General features: G+C 45.4%; 1 protein-coding gene across 1 annotated transcript in view; it reads left to right on the forward strand.

Moving 5' to 3' along the window:
* NFXL1 (nuclear transcription factor, X-box binding like 1) overlaps nucleotides 1-22,017 on the forward strand; it is a 680,877-nt gene that overhangs the window by 51,027 nt on the left and 607,833 nt on the right. Inside the window, exon 3 of the mRNA XM_086962681.1 lies at nucleotides 5,525-5,701. Coding sequence (XP_086818807.1) covers nucleotides 5,525-5,701 — 177 coding nt within the window. The remainder of the gene's footprint in view (nucleotides 1-5,524; nucleotides 5,702-22,017) is intronic.

Raw genomic sequence — 22,017 nt, forward strand, 5'->3', positions numbered from 1 at the left:
CTGAGACGCCACTTGTTAGGAATATCTTTGTCATCCCTTTGAGGGGTTTCATACCCAGCCTATTTGCAAAACTGAACACAACAGTGATATTTTTTTAAGTAGAGTTTTCTAACCTCCTAAACTCCAGTTAATCCAGCGATCAACATTAACACCTAGGTGTGAAAAAGTGTCAGTGGTAGATATCTTTCTACCCATTAAAGGTGTGCACAGGATTTTTTATGGGCTGGTACGGTAAAGGTAAGTGCTGGTATATAGCCCACTAAATGCGGCTCAAGGAGTCCGACCAGTCACAGAAATGTAGCATTGCACATAACAAAACTTGTAGCATGCCAAGCTGTCAATATACTATACATTTTCGACCTGAACCTCTTGGCTGTTTCTGTTTTCCCACATTATGTATGTAATATTAGTTCTCATTTGAGTCACTCTTGTGATGTGCAGTGTTAAACAATAGTAAATATACAAAAGATAGGTTTTTACTATTTAAGGAAATATGTATAGCATACAGTACATTTCATAAACATTATTTGAGAGTCAGCTAACATCTGCCTTTGCAGTACAGTCTGACAGATTGTAGACCAGAGTCACAAATAAAGTGGGAACCAATACATGTCCATATTTCCTTTAGCCCAGTAGGCCCAGCCATTTGCCCCATACTCTTTCGTATTTGGCCGGACCTCCTCTCACCTAATACACAGACTTTTCCTGTGAGGCACACCAATCCACCTCTCTGCGCCCGCATGCCACCGTGGAGGGAGGGGGGGCAGAGGCTTTTTGCTTGGCCGCTATGTCCCGTTTGGCCACCATGGTGGCCGTATCCAGAAATGATTTTTCGGCCCGAGAGCCTCCCAAACCTTCCAGAACCCCCAGGAGGAGGACCAGGGGAGTGAGTGGGACCTCCCATCCCAGGACCGCAGGCAGTTCACCCACTACATCCATCCAGTATTTCATTAGAGCAGTGCAGTACCAACTCATATGGTAAAAGTCTTTGGGTGTTTCCGCAGTCCATGGCCAATTTGAAGACTGGAGGTATCCCACCCAGGGCAGTCTGGTTGGAGTGAGATAGGCGCAGTGGAGATAATACATTTGGATCAGTCGCAATTTGGCTGCGAAAGTTATCACTCGGGGAGCCATAAGGGAGCCCCGCCAATCTTCATTTTCCAGGGGATCCAGCCATCTTTCCTAATGTGTCTGCCGGTCTTCTAGTGTGGTAGGGGAATTATTAATAAGACTGTACTGTCATTGCACTGGAAGTAACGCTTAAGCTTCTCACCCACTGTCTGTTTATAGACCTATCCTGAAGAAACCAGGCATTGAGCCGCCATATGGGTAAAAGCGCGTCCACAGGGCTTTCCATGCGGAGACACACGTGATCAGAGATTCCCCTGGGGAGTATTTGAACACTAGTGAACGTGCAACATTGCGGGGCGTGCATAGAGATCAAGTCATTGTGGGAGTGGGTGTGATGTGCAGCGGTGGTGTGGGTGTACTGGCACAATCGGGGATTCCATGTTCTCCATACATCGCATAAGCTAAACATGGAGGACCACTGTGAAAGGCACTTAGTACTTGTGCGCCGATGAGGGGATGGGGCCCCAACAGCATCACAGGCAGGGTTTAGGACTGCATTGAAGTCTTCCCGATCACTGTCAATGCCTGATGGAGAGACAACAGCAAGTCTGCGAGACCTCGGAGAGAGGATTCAAGGGCTGTCAAAAGTACATAGACCTAGACAAAATTTAGGGTATGTCCCCCCCTCCCCCCGCATGGTTCCACCAACAAGAGCCCAAAATACGTCCCTGGGGGTGCCTGATGTCTGGGGTAACCTCAAAAAGTAAGGAGCGGCGCAGGAGATTCGCAACATCTTGTGAACCGCAAGTGAATCCAGCATGAAATAGCCGATCATACCCTTGGTGTGCTAGGAATGGACAGTGATAACCTAGGAGGTGAGTTTCCTGCAGCATCAGGACGTTAAGGAGGGATCTCTGTGAATACCTCAGGACTGCAGTATGCTTCACATGGTCTAAGAGCCCATTGACATTCCATGAGAGGATCTGAAGGGGTTACAGATCAAAGTGAGGCCAGGTCATGATTGCTATTGATGGAGAAAACAGGTCCATCTATCTGGGATGTATGCAGGCCACTGATCGTTGGTCCCCAGACCCTTGAGCAGGGGCATTCAATAAAGTTCCTGTATTAGCGAAACATAACCATATGTACATTCCAGCTGTGTTTCTTACAGCCACTCCACGGCATCCCCCCCATCTAATTGTGTCATGTCTGGTGGCGCTGTCTGTGCCATTCACATGGGTCAGTGGCCCTAATTTCCCCAGATTTTTTCAAATCTCCATCGGCATCCTCTCCTCTTATACACCTCCTGTTCCACAATCTTGCAGTGGTGCATTCCTACGTCCCAGTCTTGGTGCTTGGGGGGTGAATCCCACTACCCCATTTCTGAGAGATTTCCCTCTTTGCTACAACTTAGTCCAGATTTACTAGAAGTTTCTGATTTTGTGACCTCTCTGTCGGCCCCCATATGCCGAGTATTGCCAGCCCAGTGGCCTCCTCCTACGAGTTTCGTACCCACTCCCTAAAGACATGCAGACATGGACAGTCCCATAGTGTGTGCAGCAGTGTCTTCCATCTCTGAGACAGTGCTCACTCTCCGCCTTGCCAATTTTGTGCGGGAGGGATCTCATGTAATATGTGCGGTGTAAAATTTTTTATTGGATCAGGCGGAAACTTTTCTTTATTGCCACCTCTGCAGGGAAGCTCAATGCTGTCTGCCAATCTTCGTCCTCTATCCCCCACCAGCTCTTGCCACTTTCTGCATTATGGTGCCATATGTCAACAAAATACGTTTGCTGTTCACTTTCCCAGCTAGCAGTCTCTCCTCCAATGAGGAGTCTTTCTGTGTCTCCTCCTCTAGTGAGACACATTCCCTGAGGGCATTTCGCAATTGGCAGTAATGTAGCCATTGCGGCTCTGGCATCTGATATTCCGTCCTCAAATAGTCGAAAGACACCATTCCATTGGCTTCCCAGACGTCTGCCAATGTGGAGAGTCCAATGTTACCCCGTCCCTGAAATCCTGTCAATGTTGCTACTGCCCGCAGTCTAGTCCCCTCCCACAGTGACGTTTTCGTTGTTAGTCTAGTGTCCCAGCCCATTTCCCTAGTCAACGTCTTCGAAATGTCTACTACTATCTTAGTTGCAGGTCCACCTTGGAGGCCAAAGCACCCCCGTACAATGTTTGCAAGTAACTCTTTCTACCTATTCCTATTCTGTCCTAATGAAATGTGGGATCTTCCCAATCCACGTAGGCCCAGTCATTGACCACTCCTACCTGTGCTACCTCATAATATTTCCGGATACATGGTAAGGCAATGCCTCCCTCATATTTGGACCTTTGGAGAACCTTTAAAGCAATGCTGGGTTATCTCCCCACCCAAAGGAGTGCGCGTACTAGGGCATCTGTTTTCACAGCCGTGCATCCGGGATCCTATAAGGGCCGTTCAGGAGGGTGTACAGCAGTCTGGGAAGGACCACCATCTTGAACAGTGCAGCGCTTACTATCAACAATAGGGGAAACCTATGCCAATGTTTGACATCCCATGCTAGGCCCTGGAGCATGGGCGTCGGAATCCCTTCATAGTGCGCCTTATCCAAATTCCTAGGTATTTAAATATCTGTTCTGAGATGTAGGGGTAATTTCCCATCCTGGGTCTAGTAACCTAACAGGAACAGCAGGGACGAAACCGGTATGTCTACCAAAAATAAAAAAGATGTCCCACAGTCTTGCCAGTGTGTGTTCCAGTCTTTAAATACAGCAGAATAGCCCATCGTGTGCCACCTGGCCACCCCCAGACTTGTGCATCAGTCCGCACCCATGCAGCCAGGGTTTCTGTCACCAATGCAACTAGCATCGCCGATAGTGGGCATCGCTGCCAATAGTGGGCATCCCTGCCTCGTGCCTCTCTACACTCGAAATTCCCTGCATGTGTGTCCCTTCACTTTTACCCTATCTTTTGGTCTATCATATAGCAGTCTAAGCCACTTGATGTACTTTGGTCCAAAGCCCACCCTGGCCAGGACTTCAAAGAGTTACGGCCATTCCACAAAGTCAAAGGCCTATTAGCGTTCCTCGTTCAGGGATTCCACTCCTGAAGCCTGCTCAGGTTCAGCCTGGTGACTCGTCCTAGCATGCTTGGTCTGGGTGTACTAAATGCACCGTCACTCCCCTTGGCCTTACTGTAAGAACCTTTGCCAGGATTTTAACATCGGTATTAGGTAGAGAGATCGGCTGGTAGTATTAGTACTGATGGTGGGGTTTCCCTGCCTTCGGGGTCAGAATGACTATTGCCGTCTGCAATCCTCCGGCGACTCCTCCTCCTTGAATGCAGACTATAGGCAGCATGAAAAGGCGCCGCCGTTCTCCTTGCCCGCTTCCGAAACAATTGGCTCTGCCGTTTTCCTGGCCAAGCTATTCTTCTTAATGGGAAATTTGTGTAATACATTAAAACAATTAAGCTTATACATGCCCTTGATAAATGCAACTTCGTGGGCACTTTTGTTTCTAAGTGATGTAAGAGTTTTAACTGCATACGGTATTCTTAGTATAAACACATAAAATGAATAGAGGGCATCATCCCTTATGTGTAATTCTGGTGATAGCATATGCATACGCCTAATGATGGGATTTATACACCTCCTTTTGTAATCCCCTGAAGCTGGGTAACCAGTGACCTGCTTGATTTTACAAGATACCATTGCTTTGTAGCACGCAGGACAAAGACAATGATGACAAAAATTGCAGCAGTATAAGAGGGTAGGTGCTATTTGTCAGTCTATGTTTAAACTCACATCAAATACGAAAAAAGGAAGAACACTAGTTGCCTCTTCAGTTTTCCAGCTGACCCCTATTGGATCTTCGTAGGGTGCTGCAGCACCTTAAGTTCTAATGCCACTCTGGACACTAGTGGAAAACAACACTATGCGCTCCGCTATGCTTAAATAGCACGGACTGTCTCTGGACCGCATTAAGTGTTTCTATTAAAATGCTGGTACATTTCTCGGTATAAGTTGTCTAAACTTGATAGACATTCTATTCTATTCACAAATTTAAGAGACCTAATCCTTTCGTGGTAGACAGGATCCCCTTGGCAAAGTACATATATTATGACCACCTTCATGTTTCTCTGTACTTGTTCTTTCTTTATGAACCTGACATTTTGATATATTATTAGTTTACAGTGCTCGTGTAAAATCAAGCTAGCCCAAAGAGAGTGCTGTATGCTCTTGAGAAGTTGTGCGCTTAAGAATGTTTTATATCGGCGTGTATTCTGGCTACAAATATAGTTCTGAAAACTAGGCACGGTACAATTATAGTTTGCATTTCAGTTGCCTTTTATTTGGAAATAGAACACCCTTTGGCAACAAAGTTTACAGATTGTGGAAAAAAGAATATATTTTGGTGTGTGTCATCTACTGCAAGTCGTGATTAATGCATTGTTTTATTTCATCAGATGAGATGACATCTCAGAAAAAGTTTGATGAAATCCGAAAGGCGAATCAAGCCGCAGTCAAAAAGTTTGCGGGAGATCATTACAGCTCTTCGTCCGAAGATGAAGGCGATGAAGAAACTGAAGGAAAGCATGGAAAGATACTGGATCGCACGTTTACAACCTACACCAACCAAACAGGTTGCATATAAGAACCAGAGGGGGTGGGGGGAGTGGGGGGAATGTCTGTGTGCCTGCCTGCGCATTTGCCTGCACTGTTCATAAGTCTGATTGCAGAGACATAGTTAAACCTGTGGAAAAGGAGGTCTAAAAGGCCCATCAATCAAGCGTCCATAAGAGGCGTGCGTAGAGCAGCTATGTAGGTCCTCAAGGGGTAGGTGCTGCAAGCCAACAGATGATTGACTGGAAGAAATATTGTCAGTGAGGCAATGTTATTACAGCTAGAGAACAGAATGACTTATGCCATGCAATACATACCTCACTTTCCCCCAAGTCACAGAGCATGGTGCTGTCTACCCTCCAAACGTTGACTCAAAAGATCACTTGCATCTACTCTAAAAAAAAAAGTTTTAAAAAACTTTTTCTGATCATTTTAATTTTTCTTCAGCTTTTGTTAAAAATAGTATATTGCACTAAGACAGTATGAAACTGCAAGTGAATATATATGTAGCAAACCCTGAAAATCATTTGAAACAGGTTGATAATTCCATCTGGTAAAACTCCAGCTGCCAGTCATGTTCTTGGATAAATATGTATAGTAGGCACTTCTTTAAAGTATAATCTTGAGGTTTTCTTATAGGGTCCTTAATTAACCCTGTAGGGTACCCAACCACCCAAGGAGAAAAACAGAGGCGATTGTTGAACCAGATGAGAAAGAGTTTTTTGATTCTTAAAGTCTTAAGATTATTTGCTTGTCAGGGTGGTTGATCCATGTTAATTTAAATATTTAACTGAGAAAAAGCTTCGGTTTGTTTTTAACACTCATAATTTCCTAATTTTATACCCTAGGCCCTTCACTCTGTACATTGAACCCTATAGTTTTACTCCTACCACCAAATCCATAACACCATACCCGTAACCCCTAAAACATTAACTCTGTATACCTAACCTCTAAACCCTAAGCCTGACCCTCTATTCCTCGAAACCTTAATCATACACCCCAAACCAGTAACCTTTAATCTTATCACATAAACTAGTTACTAATAAACGTATACCTCTAACCCCTGTACATTTAACCCCTGTAACCTTAACTACAGTACCATTAACCCATATTCCCAGGACATGCTTCCTTCCACTATACACCAGTCTGACATTATCTGATGCGTTTTTACCATCTCTGAATGTGCCTGGAACCATGTTTTAGACAACTGTGTCCTGGTCCGTGAGGCATCTAGAACTAGCAATTGCAATCCAATAGATCGCGCATTTACGAGAATGTGTGCTATTGGCATTGTAAATGACAATAGCTTAAACTCTTACATTGCATTGTAAATACTTTTTTTGTAAAAGCAACATACGCCGCACTTTCACATTAATGAAGGCTGCGCTCCTTTGTTTAGACACGGCCCGTCTAAAGAAAGGGGCGCGGCCTCCATTAACTGGAAAGCGCGGAATGGGGTGCTACTACACAATACAAAAAAAAGTTGCAGTGCTAATAAATTAAAGATGGGGTGTTAGGAGAGAACATGTCTTGCAGGCAGGTAAAAACCATTTAAAGAAATAGTGCTCGGAGGCTGGAATTAAAGCCTGCCGAGTAACAACACTAGTATGAGGGCCGGTCCTTATGGGAGGTTACAAGATGAGACAAGGAAGATCTAAGGAGGGACTACTAAGCTATAGACCAATGAAAAGCCACTGTTTACAAAGGACAATGACACAAGCCAATGAAACTTATGGACGGAGAGTAGGCGGAGCTTCAAGTCCATACCTGAATACAGCATTCCTCACAGAGCAGTGCATGCGCTGCCCAGCTCAACCGAAAAATAAAAACCGCGAAAGCATGCCAGGAACCAAGTATCAGAGAGAGACTGGTGTTACTTGCTAAAAGGAAATGCAGAGCAAGAGATAGTGAGATAGTGAGGAAGAGGGCTCTCGGGTTGCAATGCAAGTCTGCCATTATTGGTCATAAACCGGGAGCCAGGACATAATGACAGTGAATCAGGGAGGAGGGGTAGTAATGGATCAAGGGAGGGACCCACAGGGATCTGAGAATGCAGGGTATGAAAAGGCAGTAGTTCATAGGAGGAAACCGGGATTCACTTAAACAGCATGGCCATGATGAGCCTCCGAGGGTTGGGGATCGTTTTATTTGCTCATTAGGTGTGCAAATGTATTATGCTATTTTTATATGTTTTTATATGACATAACCTTCAATATTCTTAGCAAAATCATCTGCGGGCAAATAGGGGTTTGAATACCTAATGATGTTTTGGTCCATCTAAAGCATGCTGTAGCGAGGGATTAGGCATCAACCTATGACTATAAGTTTGCCTCTTAATGGTTGTGTGGCTTGGTGTGAACAAATAACAAGAAGACTTCTAAATAGAAAACCTTTTTTTGTAAACACACCGTTCCTTTTTTTGATTAAAGACCTGGAATGCAGCTTATGTGCAGGCTTGTACACACGAATACATTACATAATAATAGGAATACCGTTAGCCAGAGTGAATGCTGTCATGTAAACTTGCATAGTGAGCACTATTGTGTATATTCAGAAAAAGTGAATATGTTCCATTCACGGGTAAGGGGATAGTATCACAGATGCGGAAATGCAAACAAAACCGCTTTAAATTCACTGGCACAATGAAGGCTAAAGCTCACTACCCAGTGAAAGCATGGTGACGCCTAGAACACATTCTGGCACACAAGTGATACTGGCAGCACTGGGTGATAACCAGAAGTGCTGTGTGTTTATTAGATAGGATCAACAGTGAGCATTACTTTCATATTATGTAGTACTACATCATGTTGGGCGGAACTGTATAATACCAAACAGCATTGTAATTTTGAGCAGTCACATCTAGTTTACAACAGCATCAGTTTATGCTGCACAGCACTGTTGGTACAAGGCAGCATTGTTTCTTTTTCAGAGGAACCACATCATATTGGACATCGTTGTGCAATATTCGCTGTTGTAAAGTCTTAATGGGCAGAAGTTAGTGATATCAAAAAGCAATATGAAACGGAAGGGTTCTCCTTTTAGTAAATTATGGCCTTTCACAGTTTGAAAGGTGAAAAGTAGTTGGGAAAATCTTTGATTGAGTCCATCATCACCTTTCAACCAGGTTTTCGCACTCTGAAAATAGGAGCAGTTGAAAATTGAAGAGGGTAATTTGCCTTAATGCATTCGTTTCATGTATTGTGCTTCAGAGTCACAGTTTACTGTTATCACCATCATCGTCATTTCTCTTCCCTTTATTTAGTTATAAGTTATTGTCATGCCACTGTCTTTTCCTCTTTTATGATTTTCTCTTCGACCATCCTACAGGTGTCTGCTCATAAAACCTGTCCATACCTCTTCTTTCTGTTTTTTTTTTGTCTGCTGCCTTGCAGATAGATTGTTATGGGTGAATCAAGGCATCCACTATGCCTGTGGCAATACATATGTGTGCATGAAACATAACCAGAAGCATCCTGATCAAATTCACATTTGCATGTGTAAATGTGTGTACATAGTCCTCTAAAAACTTCAGTTGAGAGGACGTAATAATTTGCAAATGCCGCATGATTGAAGTCAAAGTCTGGGGGAGCGCACTCCAGAGTCTAACCAGCAGCAACTGAGAAAGCTCTACCCCTCCCCTCCCCCCACTTGGTCTTGCGGACAGTTGGCAAAGTGACCAACTTGCGATGGGCTGATTGCAGATCTCTACCTGGAGTATAACACTGGAACATGTACCATATCTCAGCTGGGCTTACTTGGTAAAGAGCCTTATGAACCATACTAATAGCCTTGAATTTGATACGCTTTCTGATGGGGAGCCAGGGATGCTCACGCCGCCCTGCAGAAGCGTATTGGTGCTTGGGAATGTCATGAATAGCCCTTGCAAGAGCTTTCTGTACTACCAGCAATTTTGAGTACTGATGTTAGTCCAAATAGAGAGTGTTGCAGTAGTTGACGCTAGACTTAACCAACGCCAGAGAAACGTTATTCCACGCTGAGCTGGAAATGAAGAGAATTTTTTTTTTTAAAGATTCTTTTAAGCCAAAAGCACGTTGTTACTCTGTGATTGGGCTCTCCAATAAGACAGAGCTCAGTATCAAGAATCAGTCTGAGATTTTTTGCTTTATCAGCTGGGACAGACAGGGTACCAAGGGAGTTCGGCCACCAAGCATTATTCCAGATCGAGGTACGCGGTCCAAACAAAATGCAACACCTCGGTTTTCTCACCATTGAGTTTAAGGAAATGTCTCCCCATCCATTCTGCAACCGCAGACATACAATGTGAGAAATTAACTGCTGTGCCTGCGGAATTCTTAGGTATCAACACAATGATTTGAGTATCGTCAATTTATTAATTTTGCATGCTGCCCATGTGAACGGATAGTGATGGGGAGTGTAGAAACATACAAATTAAATAACATAGGTCTCCAGGATTAAACCTGCCGTACACCACAAGGCAGCAAGAAAACATCAGAATGGTATTGATACACCATGACTCATTGAGAGTGATCTTTAAGGAATGAGGACAGCAGTGCCAAGGCCCTGCCTACAATACCCCTCGCTTGTAGGTGTTAGATTAGTAGAGAAGGGCAGATGGTATCAAAGGCCACTGAGAGATCCAGTAGGATCAGGGCCACACCTTGCCCTTCGTCTACTAGCCGCCAAATTCAGTCTGTGGCTGACACTAATGCAGGTTCAGTTCTGTGGTATTGTCGGAAACCAAACTGCGACCTGTCTAACCATCACTGATCTTCCACAAATTTCATCAAACGGATGTTTAATTGTCTCTCCAGAATCTTGGGAAGCAAAGAAAGGAGCGAGATTGTGTGATACTTTTTGCAATTTTCACTATCAAGGTTGGGCTTTTTTAGAAGCAATCTGACCACCGCCTAATTCCATAGCTGTGGATAGCAGCCAGAGGAAATCACCTAATTTATTAATGAAATAAGAGGGTGTACCACAGCGCCAGCCACCTAGTGCAGTATTGCAGGTCTACACACCTCCAAAGGCGAACCCAATTTAGTGTTCACCAGATGCTGTTCCACCAATTCAGAGTTAAACGGCTGAAAGGCACTGAGCAAATTAATCTCTTGGTTGATAGACAGCGGGATGTTCCAAGGTTCCATCTGATGCTCACTACCAAGAGATCGCAACTTGTCATTTGCTCTTTTTGATGGATCAAGTTCATCATAAATGTTGGTAATTTTAGACTGAAAGTAACCAGCCAGCTGATTGCAGAAGTCCTGCGATCCTTCTACCCCTCCAACCGACGAGGTGAAGGAGAACTGTTGCACTACATGAAAGAGCTCTTTAGATGATGTTGCTGAATTAATTGTGTTGGTAGAAAATATAGATTTTTTTCCTCTTTAAGAGCTGTTTTGAATTCCCTAATCCTACTCCTATGAGCAACTTTCTCTTGCTCATCATACGTCTTCCTCCTGATGGCAATAGGCCTGTCCAGGAGCACTCAGCCTTTCGTTAATCCATGGGGCCATGGGCAAATTCGTCCTTAACTTAATCTCCCGAATGGGGGCTACCCTATCGGTAGCGTTTTCAGCCAATTTGCAAAGGCCTCTGCACCCTTATCTACATTGTGTCTCCAAGGGCAAATTATATTAGGAATTAAACAAAACTTCTTCAGAAACCCCCTTCCAGTTTCTCCTACCTACCTTGGCATTGGCCTAAAGATGTTTCAAAAGCGAATGCAGCAGTGTAAATGACAATAGCAACGCTTTATGGTTTGACCAACTAAGCGGGGACATGAACTGGAATGTTACTATAGGATCATTTGTAAATGTACTGTCTAAGATATGTCCTGCCTCATGGGTGGGTGCTGTAACCAACTGGGACAGCACCATACCACTAAGGGTCTCCTTCAGAGCCACAGATAGTCATCCCACTCTTTACCAAATAGGGTCCTATGAGATTCGCAATCTCATTTGGAAAAGGTCGATCTAGAACCAGGAGGCCTATAAACCAACATCCCAGGAAATGAGCTAGTTTCAGATACTTTTATTGTGTTTTTATCTAGGAACCTGAATCAATATTACCATTTTATGCCCTTACACAGCTATAATCAATAAATATCCCTATAATGGCATAAGAATCAGATCCATATTTCAGTAAATCGCCCTTGCAGCCCAAGGCACGGCAAAAGCTACTTCCTTAGATTCCTAGAAAGCACAACGAGTTCTTTCAACACACCAAACCTCCAGCAACCTGGGAAATCCCCGCTTGCTTTGTTTTGATTTGTAATAGAACTCCTGCGAGCACTGTAAGAACGGCCAGTTCTTAGTGACATCTTTATTGACTTTTTATGTCCAAACCTTACGTCAAACTCTGCACCTTTCAGGTATAAATATACCAACATTGCCTTAAGCAAACACACGGTGGTGGTTTTGGAGCAGAGCAGCTAATCTACTTGCCAAGAGCTCAGCAGACGCTGCGAGCCCACAGACGCTGCCCCTCCTCTTTGACGCGCTGAGAAAGACGCTGTCTTTTTTCCTGCCGAGAAAATCCAGCTCCGGCGTTTCCAGCCTACCCTTGCGGGTGACTGGGATATCGAGTCCTGAGAGAGAGATACCAGACCTCCTACATTCTATTCCCAAGGTACAGTGCTGACTAAACCCTTAGAGAGAATTCTTGAGTCAGATTCTTGGCAAAACCTACTTAACTCCAACTGCTACTTACTTACTCCTTCCCACGTATTAGGCTTAGGTCAGGTAGGCGTATTTTAGAAGCACCAGTTGAGCACGTTAGCCTATGTATATATGTATATATATTTTATCCATTTTAAAGTGTCTTATGGCTAAGAAACCATATCAATGCTTTTACAGTATTATTTCATAATACTCCTTTTACTGTACGTACTTTACTTTATATTAAGTATTGCGATTGTGGCAATTCATTTCTCTTGCATGAGAAGGAAGACTGCTCAATAAATAATACCTTTTATTGAAAACGCCCGTCTCTCTATTCTCTGCACTCTGGTGAAACTAAGAATGCACATCTGACTGAGTGAAATAGCTGTCTATTGTTTTCACACGACTGTAGAGATTTACTCTTATTCTGAGGGAGCAAAGTTGTCATGTTTATGCGGTTGTCGGAAGCTGAATCCCTTCTTGTCTGAGCCAGGGAAGCTGATCCCTTCCTATTCAGTCAAGAAAGTTTCCAGTGACCTCTGAGCTAGCTGGCGCAAACCTATATTAAGTCTAACATAGTCAGTAGAGACCTAGAAGACCTCAGTCCTACGTCTACACTGCTGTTTATGTTATTCCAATGCGCAGAGCCTATTGGGAAAATAGGAACTACACTACACTTTAAGCTTAAAATAAAAGGCTTCACAAGAGTTAGTGCTAAGATCAGAATCCAGGTGGCACTGATAGCTTTAAAAACCACTGCCAGACCCACCCCATGGTCTAACTGATTTATCTAATCTAAGGATAAAGACGTTCAGGTGAATAACCTCAACCAGGTCTGGGCCAGAGGTTTTGTTGGTCCATCATTCTGTGACAAAAACCCAATTTGGGTCTTGTGATACTAGGATATCAGCAATCTCCACTTTGTTTAACCACATGTAGGAAAGGCCCCACTTTTTGCCTGACCTATGATACACTCTTGACTTGGAGTGCTCTGGGTCCCTGACAATCAGATTCCCAGAGCCTGTGTTCTTTCTCAAAGCTGTACTTTTGTACTCCCCAATCGGCACATCCCTGGCCACAGGTAAACACCCCTTGTAGAAGGTACCATGGGTACCAAGGGCACTGTGACCGGGGAAGACCTCTAAGGGCTGCAGCACCTATTTCGCCACCATTAGAGGCCCTGTACCTTAACACCCACACACTGCCATTGCAGGCTGCGTGTTTTGGTGCAGAGAAAAGTCAAGGGTCGATAGGGCACAAATCCCAACTGCCTGAGGCCTAGGCCTAGGCCTAGGAAAGCTGCTCCTCTAGCAGGGTGCACTAGTCCTCAGGTGAGGGTGCAGTGATATGAGTCCTGTACCCCTACAGTGTTTAAGTCTCAGTGTAGTAAAGCCATGCAGAGTATATGATCTGGGAGTTGGTCATTACGCACTCTACAGCTCCATAATAGCTTTACCAAAAACTGGGGAGTTTGATAGCAAACTTCTCAGCACATTAAACCCACACTGATGCCATTGTGGGATTTAATGTAAAATGCACTCGGAGGGCATCTAAAAGATGGCCCCTGAAAAACTAATAGCCCTGGTGTGGTTCCAGAATTTCTGTCCACCATTTGCCACCACCTGGCAAGTTTCTGGACCCTTGGGTAGAGATCTTCTGCTCTCTGGGTCCAGAAACAAAGCCCATCCAGGTGGGCAGAGGTGTGCCTCCTTCCCCAGGATGGGCTGGGTCCACGAAGGGAAAGCTTCAAAGGCATGCCGCCTTTGTGAGCTGTCCCTGCCTTTTGCTACCCCTAGTAACTGACTGCCACCGGTTCTGTCGCCACTTTGGGTGGGAGAATCGGCAGGAAAACCAAGCTAGGAGGAGAGGTGTGCCCACCTTTGCCGACCCCACCCCTCAGGTGGGGTAGACAAGGTGAAGTACACATCTCAGTCACCTCCATCTTGAAGATGAGGGGATCCAACCAATCAGGAAGAGGTTTATGCCCCCTCCCACTGGAGGGTGGCATATGAGTGGGTGTACCCACCCCAAGGAAGGGACCATTGGTCTTGACCTGCACAGCCCTTTTAACACCCCTAAACCTAGTATTTGGGGCAACCCTGAACCTTGCCTCCTCAGATTTGAGGAAGAAAGAAGTCGGACTGAAGAGCCGTGCTGACCAAGGAAGAAGTGGACACCTACTGCTATGGCCCCACCCCTATTGGGCTGTCAGCCTCGGACCTGCCTAAAGGTGAAGAAACTGGGGTGTCCAGCAGCCCCCCCCAGAGCCCGGGGGACCTGCCCTGCACTCACTTTACAGACTCTGTCTCCTGTGAGCACTGGGTTTGCTCAAGCAAAGATTCACCCACAGAATCTGGATTCTGACAATTCTGCACCACTTTGCACCCGACTCCCACGGCCTGAGTTCGAGTGGCCCAACACCACAAGGATGTCTCCCTATTGATCCTGTCCTGAATTCTTGTAATCCCGACCTTCCTCAAGCTTCAAGACGCCACCTGCACCCTCAACTTGAAGGGTCCCCCCTACCGCAACAGGAGCTGGTAAGGAAATCCAACACCAAAAGACACCCCTGCACCTGACGCCCCACAGCATTGGGTGGCCCAACCGATGATGTCCAGGCATCTCCCAAGAACCCAACTTACCTCGCCAGTCGGTGGTTGACTTCAGGAAGTCTCCCTGCCCGAGCCTGCAGCAACTTTGCCAAACCAAGGTCTCTAATATTTGTGGGTTATGTGCAGGGCCACTGGAATTATGGGGCAGGGAAGGATCAAATTGTACAGCAGGATAGACTAAATTACGCTGCAAAAAGGCAAAGTTCAAGGCATGTGTGCTGTAGATACAAATGCTTTGCCTACTCCTGCCATCTAGTGTTGGGTCCGGATGTTTGCAAGTAGTTTTTCTTCGAAGAAGTCTTTCCTAGTCGCGCTGTAAATGCAGAAGGTAACAAATGATGTTATGAGTACATCTAATGGATCAATATTGTTATTTGTACAATATATAACAAATCTTTTCCATTTTGCTGCATAGCATGCTCTGGTAGTAGGCTTTCTTGCTTCTTTAAGAATGTTCATACATTCTGGTGGCAATCTTTTATAGCCAATCTCTATTACTTCAGGAGCCAAATTGCTAGATTGAGCTCTTTGGGTTTGGGTGTCTGACTTCTCCATGGTTCTGCATCAGAAGACTGGAATTGGGATGCAGCTTTTGATGTGGAACTACTGACAGTTCTAAAAGTATCGTGAGCCGCCGTTGACGAGCCCAATTGGGAGCTACTAGAATCGGTGTGCGGGATGTTTGTCTGAGCTTCCATACCAGAAATGGAAGGAGAGGGCGAGGCAGAAAAGCGTAGGCAAATATCTCTGACCAATTCATCGATAGGGCATTGCCTTTGGTTAGAGGGTGTGGGAACTTGAAGGCGAAGCTTGGGCATTTTGAGTTGTCCACTGTGGGAAACCAATCTATTTGTGGGCTTCACTATTGTTGAAAGTATGGAAGGAAAACCTGGAGATGAAGTTCCCACTTGTGTATTTGTTGCCACCTTCTGCTTAGGAGGCCGGCAATCTGATTGTCCACTCCTGGTAGGTGCTCTACCAGAAGAGGCACTCTGATGAATTGCCCAATGCCAAATGGTCTGAGAGAGTCGTGACCGTTGCAGAGAAATCTCCCCCCCCCCCCCTCGTTTTTGTACATATTGCATTGCTGTCATATTGTCCGTGCAGACTAGGACAACTTTCCCTATGAGGTGAGACTGAAAAGCTTTCAGTGCTAGATATATAGCTAGAAGCTCTAGAAAGTTGATGTGCAGAGCTTTGTACTTTTTGTCCCATAGACCTTGAATTGTGAAGTTGTGAAGATGAAATGAATGAAATGAAATTTGTAAAGCGCGATGGCTACCCTGAGGCCTCCCAGAGCTACAAACTGCAAAAAACGGTGGTCAGCAAGAGGAAATAGATGCGGTTCCTAAAGAGCCATGTTTTCAGAAGTCTTCGGAAAGCCAACAGGTTGGGCTCCTGGCGAAGCGAAAGTGGGAGAATGTTGCAGAGGGTGGCCAAGTTATAGGTGAAAGATCGTCCGCTGCATCTGGTTCTTCTTTTTTTAGGTGGTAGGAGGAGATAGGCAGTAGTTGAGCGGAGGTTCCTCCTAGGTTGGTAATGGGTGATCAGGGATTGGATGACAGCAGGGCCGTTCTTCCAGAAAGCTTTGTGGGCCAGACACATGGCTTTAAACTGGATCCTTTACCTAATCGGCAGCCAGTGCAGTGTCTCCAAGGATGGTTTTGCAGACTGTTGGCGGGGGATCTGCAAGAGTAGACGGGAGGCACAATTTTGGATACTCTGGAGTTTCCTGATGGTATATTGTGGGGCACCCAGATAGAGAGCATTTCCATAGTCCAGGCGGGTAACGATGAGAGCCTGGACCATGATTCTTCTGGCTTGAAAAGGGAGGAGGGGAAGTATCTTTTGCAGCATCCTAAGTAGGCCAAAGCATGTGGCTGAAAGTTTCGCTGACTGATAGTTGAATGTAAGGGAACAGTCAAGCCATATGCCCAGACTCTTAATCTGGTCTTTTGGGGCTGGTGCGGGCCCAAGGCAGTTGGGCCAAAGCAAGGCAGAGTTGAATGAGGGGGAATGGCCCAGGAGTGGGAACTCCGTCTTGTCCCCATTAAGTTTAAGGCAAGAGAGCTCCATCTCTCTGGCAACCTCCTCTAGGGAGCAGCCTAGGGTGCTAGCTGACTGCTCGTGGTGGTTTAGCGCCACCACGAGCTGAGTGTCATCTGCATAAGTGATGATTTTTATGCCAAATGGATGGACAATCTCTGCCAGGGGCCTCATATACAGGTTGGGCTCATGGAGGCCCGAGGCACCCCACAACTAAGGGGCCATTGATTGGAGACAACATCACCTTCGAAGACCTTAAATGTTCCCTTGTTCAAAAAGGATTGTACCCAGGTTAGAGCAGTACCGGATACTCCCAGGTTTTTGAGTCAGAGGATGAGGGTGTTAAAAGTGTCAAAAGCGGCATGAGGTCCAGGAGGATAATCGCAGCATTACCTCCACCATCCAAGATCCTCCTGGCCTCCTCAGTTGCTGCAAGAAGGGCGTTTTCAGTCCCAAATCGGGGGCGAAAACCAGTCTGGGAGGAATGGAGTTTAATTCAAGGAAGTCCACCAAGGTAGTATTAATGTGTTTCTCGAAATCTTGCTCACCAAGGGGAGAAGAGAAATGGGCCGGTAGTTGGAAAGATCGTCCTGATTTAAATTAGGTTTCTTTGGGAGGGCTTAGACCATGGCACATTTCCAAGCTGGGGGAACTGTGCCCGATGAGATGGAGGAGTTCACAAGGTCAAGGATAACCGGACAAATTAAAGTAAGGATCTGCGGGGGGCAGGGTCTGTCAGGGAGCCAGATTTGAGTTTGGTCATAATTGGACGCAGTAGTGCAAGATCAAGGGGAGGGAATTGTTCAAGAGAAATTTGGGTTCCAGGTTGTGGATCTGGCATAGATAGCACAGCAGGAGGGTTCTGTGAGGTTGGAAATGATACAGAAAATGTTTTGGACTTTCTGAGAAAATAATTCAGCTAGGCTATTACAACGTAAAAGAGCACTATCCAGTGAGGGCTGTTTATGGGGCATTTTGGTGAGGGTTTTGGCAATACGGAAAATTTCTTTGGGAGGGTTAGCGGCTAGGTTAATCTTTCCTTCATAAAAGACAGCTTTGGAAATTTTAATTTCAAGTTTATAGGATCTGATTGCCTCCCTGTATTCTGATATAGCGAGGTCTGAATAGTCTCTTCTCCATTTCCTTTCAAGCCTTCTGCAGGATTGGTTCATATCTCTGAACTTAGGGGAGAACCATGGTGCGACATTCTGCCTGCTTAATTTATTTTAGGCCTTTTTAGAAGAATGAGCCCTGAATCCAGTGGTTAAAGTTCTCGATGGCCTGGTGGAGATTTGGGTCATTGGTTGGTCTAGTGAATTCCAGGACATGTTTCCACTGATCCGTGGGAAGTTTGGGCCAGTTCCGTTCCTGAACAGAGATTGTACTAGGGGGGAGACAGTCCGGTCATTTCCCAGATTAATGGGATCAAAAAAATGATCGGATCTCGGGAGTGGGACAGGAATTCCTTCGCTGGGTTCATTACAGTTGCTGAAAACAGGATCCAATAAATGGCCTTTAGAATGAGTGGGTTTTCTCACTTTCTCACTAAACTGAAGTGCAAGGACGTTCTCGGACAGTTCATTGGCCGTTTTATTAGATGGATCATCTAGATGGAGATTAAGGTATCCAAGCACCGTGAAATTGGAAGGATCATAGGCTAGATTAGCGACGGTGGTAGGGAGGGCATCAAGGAAATGTCTAGGAGCGCCTGGACAGCGGTAGATTAGGAGGCCCGAAAAGGTGCTAGTCGGGGAAGCGTCAATCGCAAAGATGAGACTTTCGCAGTCCAGCAAAGGGTCTGCTGTGATACGGTGGTTGACTTTATTATTGACAATAACAGCTATTTCTCCACCTCTACCACTTTTACGATCTACCCTGTGTATCAGATAGCCAGGAGGAAGAGTTTGGATAAGAGTAGGGTCGGAATCATTGTGGAGCCACCTTTCCGTCAAAAACAGTGCATCAGGTTTTAAATCTTGCAATAATATCGACAATTCTGTTGAATGTTTTGAAAGCGATCTGCAGTTTAAAAGAAACATTTTTAGTGGGCACCACAGCCTGTTAGAGATGCATCTGCTGTTAGCACGATCTGTGGAACAGAATCGATGAAGGGCCGCCCTTTTGATAAGTTTTGTGTGTTCCACCACTGCAGAGAGCAATGGATGCAGCTGTCTACCAACACTAGATCTGTTATGCGACCCTGAGACTGATTCCACTGACATGCTAAGCACTCTTGTAGAGGACTCGTGTGCAATCTTGCATGAGACACTATCGTAATGCATGATGCCATCATCCCTAGCAGTTGCATGAAAGTCCAGACTATTAAGTAGTGATTGGCCTGAAACTGTATTAGCAGAGATTGAATATGTTGAATTCTGGCTGCATTGGGAGAGGCTAGAGCTGTGCAAGTGTTTAGAGTCGCTCCCAGAAAGGACTGCATTTGTGAAGGCTGAAGGTGAGACCGTGAAACCCAATTGATGGAGTAGGTCTAATGTAGTTTGAGTGTGGTGTAGACACTTTTCTTGTGTGGTAGCCTTGATGAACAGCCATCTGATATGGGAAGACCTGAATCTGTTGTCTTCTGAGATATGCTGCCACTACTGCTAGACATTTTATGAACACTGGGAGCAGCAGTTACTCCAAATGTGAGTGCTTTGAATTGATAGTTTTTTCCTGCTATCACAAATCTGAGGTATTTGCGATGAGCCGGGAGAACCGTAATATGAAAGTATGCGTCTTTTTAGTTTAGTGTGGACATAAAAGCGCTTTGTTGTAGCAGTGGAAGGACCTGTTGAAGCGTGACCATGTGGAAATGTTCTGAAAGTATGTACAGATTTAACGTCCTTAGATCCAAAATGGGTCTTAAGGAGCCGTCTTTCTTGGGGACTTAAAAATACAGCGAGTACACCCCTGAACCTTGGTGCTGTAATGGAACTGGTTCTATAGCCCCTTTTGTTAAACGTGCTTGTACCTCTTGTTAGAGGAGCTGCAGGTGAGAGTTGGTGACGAGAGTTTGTGAGTGCGAGGTGGAATATTGTGAGGATTGCTGGTGAGCTCCAGGCATGTCGGATAATGTCTAACACCCATGTGTCTGATGTTATGGATTGCCAAATTGGGAGAAATTGTTGAAGTCATCCCCCGACAAGTGTTAAATGATCGGGGGAAGTGTAAGCAAGGCACTGCTTATTGGGGGAAGGGAAGTTACGTGTTGGCCTGCTCTTACCCCTACCGTTAAAATGGTTTCCTCTGTACCCTCCTCTACAGAAGCCTCTACCGGAAGAGGGCTGCACATATGACTTTTATGAGGAATTGTTAGGGTCTGAAGATGTACTTTTAGACCCTGCTCTATAGAATGAGTGGCAAAAGGAGCCTCTGCTTGAAGGAGTCTGAAGTGTTTCCATGGATTTCGCCACATCAGTGTCTTTTTTTTAATCTTTTCTAAAGCCTCATCAACCTGAGGTCCGAAAATGTTGCTTATCAAAAGGAGCATTTAAAATAGACTGCTGGACTTCTGGTTTAAACACAGAAATTTTAAGCCAGGCACGTCGACGTAAGAGAATGCTGGTATTAACTTCTCTCGCTTCAGTGTCCACAGCATCAAGAGCACATCTAATAAAAGAGTTAGAAATTAGTTTCCCTTCTTGAACTAGCTCTTGTGCCTTTTTCTTGTGCTCTTCTGGGAGGTACTGAAGTAGGCTTTCCATCTCATCCCAGTGTGCCCTGTCATACTTAGCTGGTAGGCCCAGCGTGTTGGCAATGCGCCAATGATTAGCGGATTGAAACGCTACCCTTTTACCAGATGTGTCAATAAGCCTAGATTCCTTATTTGGGAGAGGTGCATCCCCAGAGGTCTGAGAGTTTGCTCTTTGACGAGCGCTGGAAACTACTAGGGAATCTAAAGGGAGCTGTCCTTTAATAAAAACAGGACCAGAGGGTGATGGTTTATATTTGTTATCAGCCCTGGGTGTTAAAATACATGCACAAACAGGGTCCTTAAAAATCTCATCTGCACGTTTCATCATTCATTTTAACATAGGGAGACTCTGACTAACTGTGTGAGGACCCTAGTATTTCAAATAAAAAGTCATCATCTAAGGCCTCTTTATGCAGTGTAACCACATGATATGCTGATGCTCTGGAAATTAGCTCTAGATAGGATACATTATCGCCTGGAGGTGAAGGTTTTGCAGGTATAGGTCTGGATCAGTATTGGTTAAGGTGAAGATGATTGAGGTGATGGAGAGAATGGCCAAGAAGGATGAATGAGACTTGTAGCAATGTCCTCCTTCTTAAGAGGGATCTTGTATCCAGTGTCCTGAACTGATTTTCCTCTTGGAGGGAGTGTTGGCTAAAATATGTCCAGTGTCTGGATTTTCAGTGACGAACTGGACTTGTCCTTTTTGTCCTGGGCAGCAGAAGGTTTCGGCTCCGAGCTGGACTTTTGTTTCGAAGCAGAGGATTTCGTCTCTAAATTAAATTTGTCTTTCAGAGACAAATATTTTGGGTCTGAAGACAATGTGTCACAGCTCGATCCAGAGCCGGAAGGCTTGACCACTTGTTTTGGTGCAGGGGCCCGAGGACAGGCCGGGGCGTCAGAAACATTGTCTCTATGCCGACTAAGGCCCGAAGTCTGAGGTGGTGCCAAAGCCTTATGTAGGATGGAAGCTAGTTTATGCGGTATGGGGTTTTAGTACTTTCGACACCCTGTCCTACTGGAATGTCTTCAGACTCCAACTTGAGCCCGAGGTCGGAGTTCTTCTTCTGCAGCTGCCTTTCTTCCTGTCCAGATTCTTCTCCGAAGATGTCTGTTAAGTGCCTTGGCTCTGCATTTCTCGTCGTCCAGCCCAACGATCTCGAAGACTCTTTTTCGACTTGAACAGCACAAGTTGCAGACCTGGTGTAGATCGGTGCGAGGGTACTTGGAGTAGCACCGAAGACAGATTTGAAATGAAGTCCCTTCCATCGGCAGAGGGGTGGATCGACGCGGCTAGGCCCAAAGGCCGCCCATGATGCTTTTGACCGAAGATGAGACTTTCG

The sequence above is a fragment of the Lissotriton vulgaris genome, chromosome 3_1, assembly GCF_964263255.1.
Source record: "Lissotriton vulgaris chromosome 3_1, aLisVul1.2, whole genome shotgun sequence".
In the NCBI taxonomy this organism is placed as follows: Eukaryota; Metazoa; Chordata; class Amphibia; order Caudata; family Salamandridae; genus Lissotriton; species Lissotriton vulgaris.